General features: G+C 38.9%; 1 protein-coding gene across 3 annotated transcripts in view; it reads left to right on the forward strand.

The window, feature by feature from the left end:
• The window catches only part of LOC106870129 (solute carrier family 22 member 3), a 34,171-nt gene that overhangs the window by 985 nt on the left and 20,691 nt on the right, over window positions 1–12,495 (forward strand). Inside the window, exons 1-4 of one of the 3 annotated variants that reach the window (XM_014916118.2) lie at window positions 280–447; window positions 1,369–1,601; window positions 7,664–7,894; window positions 9,871–10,073. In XM_014916118.2, coding sequence (XP_014771604.1) covers window positions 1,371–1,601; window positions 7,664–7,894; window positions 9,871–10,073 — 665 coding nt within the window. In that variant the 5' untranslated portion in view covers window positions 280–447; window positions 1,369–1,370. Of the gene's footprint in view, window positions 1–279; window positions 448–1,368; window positions 1,602–7,663; window positions 7,895–9,870; window positions 10,074–12,495 lie in introns of those variants that run through there. The other 2 variants (XM_014916116.2, XM_052972189.1) reach the window with 2 other exon arrangements.

Raw genomic sequence — 12,495 nt, forward strand, 5'->3', positions numbered from 1 at the left:
GAGAGAGAGAGAGAGAGAGAGAGAGAGAGAGAGAGTGAGAGAGAAGGAGAAAAGGAAAGAGCGAGAGGGAAAGAGAGAGAGAAAACAAGAGAGAGTGAGTGGAAGAAAGAAAAGGAGAGAGAAAGAGAGAGAGAGAAAGAGAGAGAGAGAGAGAGTGAGTGAGTGAGTGAATGAGTGAACGAGTGATAGTGAGTGCGAATGAGAGAGAGAGAGAGAGAGAGAGAGAGAGAAAGAGAGAGAGAGAAAGATAGACAGAGACAGGGACGCAGTATAAATGTAGATGCACTCACCGTCTATTAACGGTTGAATGAATTTGCTTTCATTAGCATTCGGGGCATTTAAGCAGATGTTACATCGCATCGTCAGCTTCTCCCTTCTCTTGTTGACAGCGAGGAATAGTTAATTGCAATCACCGAAACACGTGTGAAGCTAACACTAAGCCATGAGGTCCCGCATTTTCTTTTTCTTTTTTTTTTTCTCGTTTCAAATTTGGTGTCGTATTGTATCCAGAATGTCATACAGAATGCTTACCTTAGACTCCGCCGTTTTGCACCATTACAGTCCAGCAATCGCATAAAGCCGACACTCGCTTTCGGACGAACGGCAAAACTCATACATCAAATTTGTATACACCGCTTTCGACTATAAGTGGAATTAAAGAGACCGCATAAAATTGAATAAAGTGTCGGTCTCGTCTATGCGAGAACACAGATGTGTTGAATGGAATCTTGAATTCCCAAAGATTACCAAATCTTGATCCAACAGGAGCATTTAATCCTAAGCAAACGTTTTATCTGAGTACGGATTCTGTTACACATACACTCTATGCAACTTGCTGCCAACTCGGCACCTCCTTGTGTATACATATATGTGTGTGTGTGCGTGTGAGTGTGTGCGTGTGCATGTGTGTTGTGCATACGTTGTTATATACAGAATCATTTTGTACATCTTAATGTGGATACATTGTAGACAGTCAGAAAACTGGGTGTTCGTCTCGAGAAAACAGTCCGCATAGACAAACAAAGCTAAAAAAAATAAATAAATAAAATCAGAAATGCATCAGTAGTAGATTCAAAGTGCCAAGCAGCTATGGGTGGAATTACTAAATTATGGTTTCTGTGTTTTTGCACGTCATCAGCAGCAACTATCGACTAACAACCGCATGCTTTTTATCTTCTGATAAAACAAATTAAAAATAAAAGTAATTAACAAATCACATTAAGTATGATACGCAGAATGCTATTTTGAGCCAACATTACTTCTATCGGTAATAACGGATTTTTTACCCCCAGCCTGCCAGCTATTTCCGACACCAATGATTTCATCTCTATGTTTTCAATTATACTCTTTTTTTTCTCTTTTAATTAGGGATGAAACCAGATTTTCAATGTCGAGCTTATGATAACAGCACTATACTACCTATCGAAATCCAGGAGTTGATGAGTTCTAGCAGCAACAACAATGCTACTTGGTTAGAATATAGCCAGTGTTCAGTCAATGTGATGTCAAGTAACGGTCCTACAAATTCCACAATTTTGAGTCTACCCTGTACAAATGGTTATATATATGAACGACCGAAGAGTAACTCTTTTATCTCTGAGGTAAGTTTCGTTATTCTTTCACAATATGTAACGGGCTTGTTTTGGTAGCAATATTACAGCACTGTGTGCTTTGCACACTTCAACAGCACACATCTAAGATTTCAGAAACCCAGTCTCTCATTCTTTGCCATCTGTCGTTGTTAACAATAATCATCTCACTGCTGCTATTTGAGACTCAGTGCTTAGTTGTACACGCAAATTATTCGAGATCCCCTCGTGATCTTGCACAATTGGGGGTGGAGGTGGGGGTGGGAAAATTAATGGTAGTTTTAGCGTTGAATGTTGCTGGTTGTTGCCGGTACGGACCAGCTTTAGTCAGCTGCATTGTAATAGTGTGCTTGTTTAATTTTGATTACCAGCGAATGCGACTGATTACTAGCTCTTCCCAATTGTGTATGCAGAAAATCTTGCACCATGTCAACTAAAGTCTGGTTCAGCTTTATATCTTTATTATTAGTCAATTACTTAGTTAATTAACCAACAAATACATGCGGTGAGCTAGCAGAAACGTTAGCACGCCGGGTGAAAATGCTGGGCGGAATTTCGTCTATCTTTACGTTCCGAGTTCAAATTCTCCCAGGGTTGACTTTGTCTTTCATCCTTTCAGGGTCGATAAATTAAGTACCAGTTGCGTACTGGGGTTGATCTAATCAGCTGGTCCCCTCCTCCAAAATTTCTGGCCTTGTACCTAAAGTAGAAAAGAATATTAGATGCATTATTGCTCCACACATATTTTCCTGTCTCCACAAATCTCTAATTCCGAGTTCAGCGATCTATGTCCTTAATGCACATTGTTACGTTAACGTGTTCATACACAACAGATTTTGTATCATCATTGACAAATATACGTGTGAAACTATTTTAATTACGTCACCAATTAATATCGGAAATGGCATAAATGTCGCAAATTCCAATTAAGATTTCCCTTGAGAGTAGATAATGATTTCTTTTGACTTAAGATTAAGGGAAATTTTACTGATGATAACAACATATACAAACACACACACACACACACACACACACACACACACACACACACACACACACACACACACACACACACACACACACACACACACACACACACACACACACACACACACACACACACACACACACACACACACACACATGCATATATACATACAAATACACATACAAACTTAGATACACGCATACATGCACACATGCTTACATACATGAACACATACATACATTCATACATTCATAAAGACACAAACACATACATACACACGCATACATACATATATACGTACATGCATACATAAATACATACATATATATACATACACACACACATACACTCATACATACATTCATAAGCACACATGCATACATTCACACATACCTACACATACATGCATGCATACATACATACATACACACAGATAAACTCATACATACACACATACATACATACATACATACATAAACATAAGCTCATACATACAAACATACATTCATACATACATACATACATACATACATACATACATACATACATACATGCACATACATGACTCTTGTCTATACATTCTTTCTCAAACAGAAAACTTACCGTTCTCTCTGTTTCTCACTTTTTCCCTTTCTCTGTCTGTCTCTAACTGTTTGTCTATCTTCCCCTCTCTCTCTCTCTCTCTCTCTCTCGCACACCCACACATATACTTATACACGCACACACAAATGAATTCAACCATGCTTGTCAATGCATGAGGAAACAGAAGAGATGCTAAAAGTCTTCCCACAATACTGAGTTTTCACAACTTGTGTCACATCACACAACGGGCGACTTTAGCAAAGACGTAATCAAAGTCGTAATCAATTATTATTGCCTCCCGTGCTGCAGTTGAAATGGTAAAGAATTCCGCTGGTTTGTTTACTTGCCTATATTCTAAAGAGGCAGTCAAAACACTTTTGAATTGTTTGTCTAGTATTCCACTTATCCTCACTGGGTTTCCCGTGAGGAACCCGGCCCTTTGGATGAGGGACCTTATCTTTTAGCGTACTAAAACCCTTTAGGGTTTGGATTAACAATGTTTAAACTCAGATCTCTCAGCACTGCTCCCTCTTTTTAATGGGATTGATGCAGACTTTTATCAAATCTCCAACAGTGATGTTTTCAGGCGGTATTGTTTACTATTTTTGAGATGTTTGTACAGACGGCTAGCAATGTTGTCCATCGTCTCATAAGAGTTTTCCTTTCTTTGGAGATCTCTAGGACAGATTTGCATTACAGACATGAAATGTTTGAGTTTCTTGTCAATGTCTTATGTGGAGAGATATTTAGGTCAATCCTATTTGAAGACCTCTTTCTGAATTGATTTCCAATTTGCTTTATGAAAGTTCAAACTGGAGAGATTACTGGTGTTTTTGGTCCATACATGGTCAGCTCTATAATATGTGATCCGAGACGAGAATCAGTGTTACTTTCACAATATGGATACTCATGATGCTTGTAAAGTAGAGACCCAGTATATTAATTGCACTGGTTGGTTAGGACATAATTTGCTCCTATGCTTGTTGGCTGTGTGTCATTCCTGAGAGCATGAGGCCCTCGCACCATTCCACATAAGGGAAGTTGAAGACTGATGCGATGTTCCAGCTTGGTATGAACTTCTATTTTTGCAAAGCAGTTTTAAACTTTCCTGTGTGATTTGGAGCATCTGGTGGGCGATATGTTCTCTATGTGGCCTGTGTGTTTTCTGTGCTCTGTTTATCATTTTGTCCACGTTTTTTTGCAACGTCCTGTACCCAGATATGCATCTATATATGCATGTAGATGTAGGTATGTACATACATGTACGTATATACGCATATACTCACATATTATTTGTGTTATATATATATATATTACGGAGATGTACTTGCATAGCAAGTGACTTGATCTGAGATCGTGTGTTGAAGCAAAAAAGTTTGTAGCGTGGAAGATGCTTATACGCCATTTCAAAATATACACACATACAGAAAAAAAAGATGCCGCACGAAGTTTTGTCAGGAAACAGGTCGCAGTTTCAAAGCAACGAAAATATTTTGATACAAATTAAATTTAAGTGTTGAAGTGGATCTAACGGTTTTTATGTTTTCTTAAATGGCATACAAACATCTTCCATGCTACAATTGTTTCTGTGTGTGCGTGTATATCTATCTATCTATCTATCTATCTATCTATCTATCTATCTATCTATCTATCTATCTATCTATCTATATAATACAAATAATATATAGATATATGCATATATCCATACATATATGTACATACCTACATCTATATGTATACATACATACATATATGGGTACAGGACATCATATATATGTGTGTGTGTGTGTGTGTGTGTGTGTGTGTTTATACATACATGCATACATACATACACAGGCACACACACACACACACACACACACACACACACACACACACACACAAAAAAAAAAATACAGACGTTTGAATAAATTAATTCATATATGATAAAAGAAATAAGTGTTGAAATAAATAAAATGAATAACTAAATGAATAAATGAAGAATGAATGAGAGAAGAGTTGAAAGAAGAAAGAGTGGGAAGGAAGGAAGGAAGGACTGTTAATTCAATCAAAAAGGGCAACGACCACCCTGGAGTCTATTTCCGCTTTAGAACGACTTACATGGTAACTGCGTGAGTCCTCAGCTGCGACTTCATGATGGTGATGATGATAGTGGTGGTGGTGTTGGTGTTGGTGGTGGTGGTGGTAGTGGTGGTGGTGGTGGTCGCCGTCGTGGTGGTGATGATGATGATGATGATGATGACGACAATTATGATGCTGCTGCTGCTGCTCGTGATGATGATGGTGGTGGTGTTAGTGTTGGTGGTGGAGATGAGGATGATGGCTATAACGATGATGATGATGATAATGATAATATCGGTGATGGTGATGATACTGCAAGTATCTGTAAAAGTTTAGCATTTAATTACATATGAGCTTGTCTAGATATGCAACTATGTGCATGAGAATACATACATAAAGCAAAACACACAAATCTGCACATATACATACATACATACATACAAACAAAAATACACACAAGCACACACACATATAAATTTATATACATACATATATGTATGTAGATATGCGGGTGTGTATATGTGCGTGTGTTCATTTAATAATATAGATGAATAGGCAAACAAATTTGTAACATTGCCTACGAGGATCGAACATCGCTTCGACTGAAAAAGCGTATAGCTGTGGTGTATGTATGTATGTATGTATGTATGTATGTATGTATGTATGTATGTATGTATGTATACAAGTATGTATGTATTCATGCATGTATGTATGTATGTATGTATGTGTTGTGTCGACGCCCCCAGGCGAAGAAGTAGGATCTCCCAAGACATATAAATAGAGGTAGTCTGGCCATGGTAGGAGTGTTGAGTAGCAGTCGAGTAACTGTTGAGTAGCAGTCGAGTAGCAGTTGTGTAGCGGTTGAGTAGAGATCATCCGAAGGTGCTAGATAGCAGTAGCTTGAGACATAACAGTATGTATGTATGTGTGTATGTATGTATGTATGCATGTATATATGTATGCATGTATGCATGTATGTATGCATGCATATATGTATATATGTTTATATGCCTGCGTGTATGTCATTGTTCAGTTTTATTTGAAGATTTCTTGCCAATAGAGAAACAGTCGTTTTCTAACCTCGATTCAAGGCGCCTTCATTGGATTTCAACATCAAGAACGGTATGTATGTATGCATGCATGTAAATGGATATACATATAATTATTGGAGCAATAATAATTGTAAAATACCAGATTTAAATGTATTATTTAGCTACGTCAACCAGATGTTCTCAATTTTAAATCATACAGTTGCCTAATCTGCCCTTAATCCATTAGTAATTGGTACAATAATTATCAAAGATCTATTGAAGGGAATTAATCTAACTAAATTTCTCTCCCCTTAGATATTTGTAATCGTATCAACGTAAGAAGTCAATTTTAGTATAAAATATTATTTAAAAATCAATTTGTTGTCTTAATGCACGTCATTGCGATAGAATATATATATTTATATAAAAAGCCTTGTCAAAGCGAAATATTATATTCCATTTTGAACCGATGTCAATACCAGATTTCTATTAATTTTCTTGATGCCAAAATTTCCTATCCATTTTCGTCGTCCAATATTCCTGGGGTGGGTGTCATGGCGGTAGAGTCCTCAGTTATCTCCTCCGTAGAAGCAGCCGTTATTACACTTCCTTGCTGGATTACCAAGCATGACCAATCGAGATAATGAATATTATCCACCCGTCTTCCTGGTGGTCTATATTCTGCGTCTCCTGATGAGTCACTCGACTTGAAAAATCCGTCTTGCGATACTTTACTGCGACCTTCTAACGTATGCGTAGTGCAGGAGCTGTGATTTCTCATTGTGAAGAAGTCGCTGTTGGACTTGGAGAGACTCCTTGATTTTCGAGTAACGTTACTTCGTAGATATTTCGGAGGAATCCCTTTTAATGGTCGACCGCAATCACGATTATAATCTTCTAGTGAACAGTCAGTATTCAAGACCATACGTGAAGTCAAGTACGATAACAGAATGCATGTTGGAGAATAGGCTCCGTTGTAGGCACCTGACGTCATAAAAAAAACAGACAAAAACACAAATATGCTTCGGATGATATGCAACTACTAACAACCTGTTGTATCTCCAAAAATACTATTTCTAATGTAGTCGTTAGATTGTCAGATTGAGAAAAGATTGTGTCACTTTAATCTACTCTAATATTTATCAAACGTTCTTATTTTATCGACGCGGAGAGACGATAATTAAATCTGACCATGCTATGCTTTGGTCGAGTTTCCAACTCAGGACGTACAGGGGGAGGTAATTAACTCTACAAAGCATTAAGCTCTATGTTGCTTCTATTTTGTTGTCCATTGCTAATCTTTCCCCTTAACTCTAATGTTGACGATATAACCAAAAAGCATTTCCTTCCTCCGATTCTTCAAATTTCATCATGAAAAATAACATAACTTTTTTTTACTGTTCCCGTTATAGTGGGATTTAGTCTGCGGGAAGAGAGCATTTGGTGCCCTTTCACAGACAATACTGGTGATTGGTATGACAGTTGGAGCGTTTGTAATACCATATTTCGCAGACCGTTGCGGCCGGCGACCAATAATTATATTCTGCCAAGCAGCTATCTGGGTCTGTTCATTTGCTGTGGTTTTCATTCCATCACTGGTTCCATTCCTGGTACTGCGATTTTTCATTGGATGTTTCGAGCAGGTAACTAACCACTATTTTATTCTTTTCTATTCCGGGCACAAAGCCTGGAATTTTGGAGGAGGGGGGACAGTCGACTAGTACTTAATTTATTGACCCCGTAAGGATGAAAGGTAAAGTCGACCTTTGAACTCAGAACGTAAAGACAGGCGAAATACCGCTAAGCATTTCGCCCGGCGTGCTAACGTTTCTGCCAGCTCGCCGCTTTAGCGTGCTAACGTTTCTTATTTCTTTATTGCCCACAAGGGGCTAAACATAGAGGAGACAAACAAGGACAGACAAAGGGATTAAGTCGATTACATCGACCACAGTGCGTAACTGTTACTTAATTTATCGACCCCGGAAGGATGAAAGGCAAAGTCGACCTCGGCGGAATTTGAACTCAGAGCGTAACGGCAGACGAAATACCACTAAGCATTTCGCCTGACGTATCTAACGTTTCTGCCAGCTCGCCGCCATCTCACCACTATTTTATTATTTTAATGACCGACGCATAAGTTCATTAAAAAAGAGAAATTCATTACATAAAAAAGCATAGTTAAATTCATTACAGGTTGTTCGGGCTAAATTTGACAGTTGGCATAAAGGAAAAGAAAACACTATATCCCATCCAAAAATAGAAGTATTTTAAGCAATTAAAAGATATCAACTAAATTATAGCGGGGAGATAACAGTTTACTAAAAGTAATTGCTCTCAACTTCCATCACGGCTTCAAGACGGTTCCTCCCTGTGTTTGTGGGAAAATCTTTGAATACCTTGATATTGACCACCATCTTGGCTTTGGTGTTGTAGCCAGAGTGATTGGTGTCTTTCTCAATAGCACCCTACACATAGCAATCCATGGGATTAAAATCAGGAGAGTTAGGAGGCCAGAAATTGGGACTGGTAATGTCGTCCAAATTCTCTAACAACAACTTCCGATTCTCTCCGGAAGTATGGCAAGGAGCCGAATCATGCAGCCACACATATATGGCCTTCCAGCAGCAATCCTCTTTGGCCAAGTTTTGATCACAGTCTCCATCGTCATAACATAGGTATTTGAATTGAGGCTAAGTGCCTTGTTCTGCGTTGCTGTATGAACTTTGGTGAGCGGACGCAGTGAGAGTGCCTACTCTGTCCCTTCCTGTTGGCCACGGTTTCTTGGTCTCTTTTGTAGATGCCCATGTCACGTCTTACAGGCTTTTATAGTGTTCACAGATCATTGAGCAACAGTCATGATGTCATTTATGACACCCGGTACGAATTATTATGATACATGAAACTCTTATCCAATATTTATATGGCTTCCTGTACACCATGTCAGCAAACTGTTTCTTAATCACAACTGTAATCTTAATGCTCCCCAACGTCATCGACTGTTTACCGTTAAACTGTTCCAAAAAACAGAAGACATAAAATTCGTCAAATGTAGCCGAAATGCTTGTACAATATCGTTAAAGCTGGCTTCGGAAAACAATGTACAACTGATGTAACTAGAATAGAGAACTTCTTTAACATATATTCTGGTCAGATTTACGTTCGCTGATTTATTAACTTAGTCTTCTATGAAATACCATCTGTATATATGTTTTATTTATAGTTAAGTGAAAAATAGATAGATAGATAGATAGATAGATAGATAGATAGATAGATAGATAGATAGATAGATTAGCCAAAACCGTGGAAGGCAGCTCTTCTAGGAGAAAGATACTCTGGCATAAAATTTGCAGTCAAAATAGTACCAGTCACCTTGAAATGCGTGTCACTAGAACCTGCTATACATGTTGAACCGTTGAACCGTTAATACCCCTGTTTCTTTTTCCTCTGTCCTTTCTATCGAAGAGCGTAGGCTCGAAACGTCAATTACTTTACCATTCTTCCCGAGCGTTAAGCTAATGCACCTGCTTCTTGTTCCTTCATTGTCTTCTTTTGTTTTCTGTAAATTTGAACTATATGCTATATATATATAATGTCATTTTTCGTGTGTTTTTTGCCACAGGGCTATAGCATTCCAACGGCAACTTTAGCATTGGAGATTTTTCCAACGGAAAGACGAGCATTTATCTCAATGATCCGCGGAGTAAATTGGTCACTGTCTTGTCTGGTTCTCGGTATGTCAGGTTATTTAATGCGTAGTTATAACTGGAGGTATTTCGCACTGCTGGTGTCTTTCACGGCGACTGTATTCATCATCGACTTCTTGTGAGTAACGTAAAACTTTCTATTCATTTTAATCATGGCGCAAGCGCGTCTGTGTGGCACGAAGTTTGCTTCTCAATCACATAGTTCCAGTTTTCTTCCCAACTACATGGTTCTTCGTGGCACCTCCGTCATTTGACTTCTACTGTAACCGCGGGTCGATCAAATCCTTGTGAATGGATTTGGTTAACGGAAATTGGAAGAAGCCTGTTGTATAAACACAAACAAACAAACAAACAAACAAACACACACACACACACACACACACACACACACACACACACACACACACACATATATATATATATGTATGTATGTATGTATATATATGCATGTGCGTGTGTGTCACGTTTGTGTTTGTCCCCTACCACCTCTTGATACCCAGTGTCGGTCTGTTTACGTCTCCGTAACTTAGTGTTTCATCAAAAGACGATCAATAGAATAAGTATCAGATTTTAAAATAGTAAGTACTGGGGTAAATTTGTTCGTATAAACCCTTCCAAGGCAGTACCCCAACATGGCCGCAGCCCAAACAAATAAAAGATAAGACATATAAAGGCCAGCAATCAAGAACACCTACTTGAAAATGTGTTGCTGCTTTACTTATTTAGCCTCAAGTCAGATCTATGATGAGAGATGTTTCGAGATGCAAACCACAACCATCCCGTCTTTTTCATGCGTAGAACTAAGTTATCGAATGCTGTTCTTTTATTATTCTTTTTATGCATCCGGGCCATATCTGAAATGGTTTCGAATGTTATTTCTAAGGGATGGAGGAACGAGGAATCGCGTAGAGGCTTCCAATTTTGGTTCGAGTTCAAAATAGGCTTAACTGGGCAATCATTTCACGTTGCTCTAGTTCACTTAATTGGCAAAAGAAACTGGTACCTGTAATTCAAAGGGTTAGCCTTGTCACATTCTGTGTAACGCTGAATCCCCCAAAGAACTACGTTAATGGTACGCGTGTCTGTAGAGTGCTCAGCCTCTTGTACGTTAAGCTCACAGACAGGTTATACGTTGATCGGATCAACTGGAACCATCGTTGTCGTAAGCGACAGATTGCCAGTAAGTAAGGACTGTCAGTTCCCAAAAGTAAGCAGTTACAGTAAGCAGTAAGAGTGGAGGCGCAATGGCCCAGTGGTTAGGGCAGCGGACACGCGGTTTCGATTCCCAGACCGGGCGTTGTTAGTGTTTATTGAGCGAAAACACCTAAAGTCCCACGAGGTTCCGGCAGGGGATGGTGGCGAACCCTGCTGTAATCTTTCACCACAACTTTCTCTCACTCTTACTTCCTGTTTCTGTTGTGCCTGTAATTCAAAGGGTCAGCCTTGTCACACTGTGTTACGCTGAATCTCCCCGAGAACTACCTTAAGGGTACACGTGTCTGTGGAGTGCTCAGCCACTTGCACCTTAATTCCACGAGCAGGCTGTTCCGTTGATCGGATCAACTGGAACCCTCGACGTCGTAAGCGACTCAGTGCCAACAAACAGTAAGCAGTTTCTATAAAATCGCCGAGTGTTCCGTTAAGTAACAGAGATGTGTTCAGCTTACCAGGGTATAGTAAAAACTTTATTTTCAGGGAAAGCTCGACTTTAATACCGTCCCTTCCACGCAAAAAACAAAACAAAACAAAAAAAATCTATAATGAAAGCAAAACGCTTGCAACAAAAACCAAAGATTAAAAAACAAAACTCGCTTCCATCATACTACGTTTCTTTAACGATTTAAAATTATATCCACCACATGTGTCAATGATTCAGGCGGCTGCTTTTTACGATCATGCTTCTGGAATCAATAACAACTAGTGTAGTATTGTCTTATTGACATTACACTTAACCGTGCTAATAACAGTATTAAATCAATCATACCTTGTATAACAACAATGAAAACAGCGAAAAATCTATTCAAACGAGGATTATATATGATTTAATGTATATGATCGATTCTTTTAAGTCCTTAACTTAAACCTCAGGCCTCAAAGTTTGTCTAGTGTCTTTCTAAGCCTTGTACGAGTTGACCAACTAAGGGCTATTCGACAATAACTCACACTTCATTGAGAACATCTGTTTTAACTCGCATCTCACTGATGGTTGCGTGCTTCATAAAAATAAAAACAAAAAGAAAAAAATTTCCGTTGCTCTGTGTTCGAACCCAGACATACCACCAAGCCTTAGCGTGGGCTGCTAATTTTGTAAGTAGCGACTGCAGAAACACATCATCATCATCATCATCATCAACGTCGTCGTTTTTGTCGCCGTCATCGTCGTCGTCGTCATCATCATCATCATCATCATCATCATCATCATCATCATCATCATCATCAACACCCCCTCTCTCTCCCCCTGTCCATGTCTATCTGTTTGTCTCCCTCTGTCTGTCTGTCTGTCTGTTCTGTCTCTCTCTCTCTCTCTGTATATATATATA

This window comes from Octopus bimaculoides, chromosome 12, assembly GCF_001194135.2.
Source record: "Octopus bimaculoides isolate UCB-OBI-ISO-001 chromosome 12, ASM119413v2, whole genome shotgun sequence".
NCBI classification, from domain to species: domain Eukaryota; kingdom Metazoa; phylum Mollusca; class Cephalopoda; order Octopoda; family Octopodidae; genus Octopus; species Octopus bimaculoides.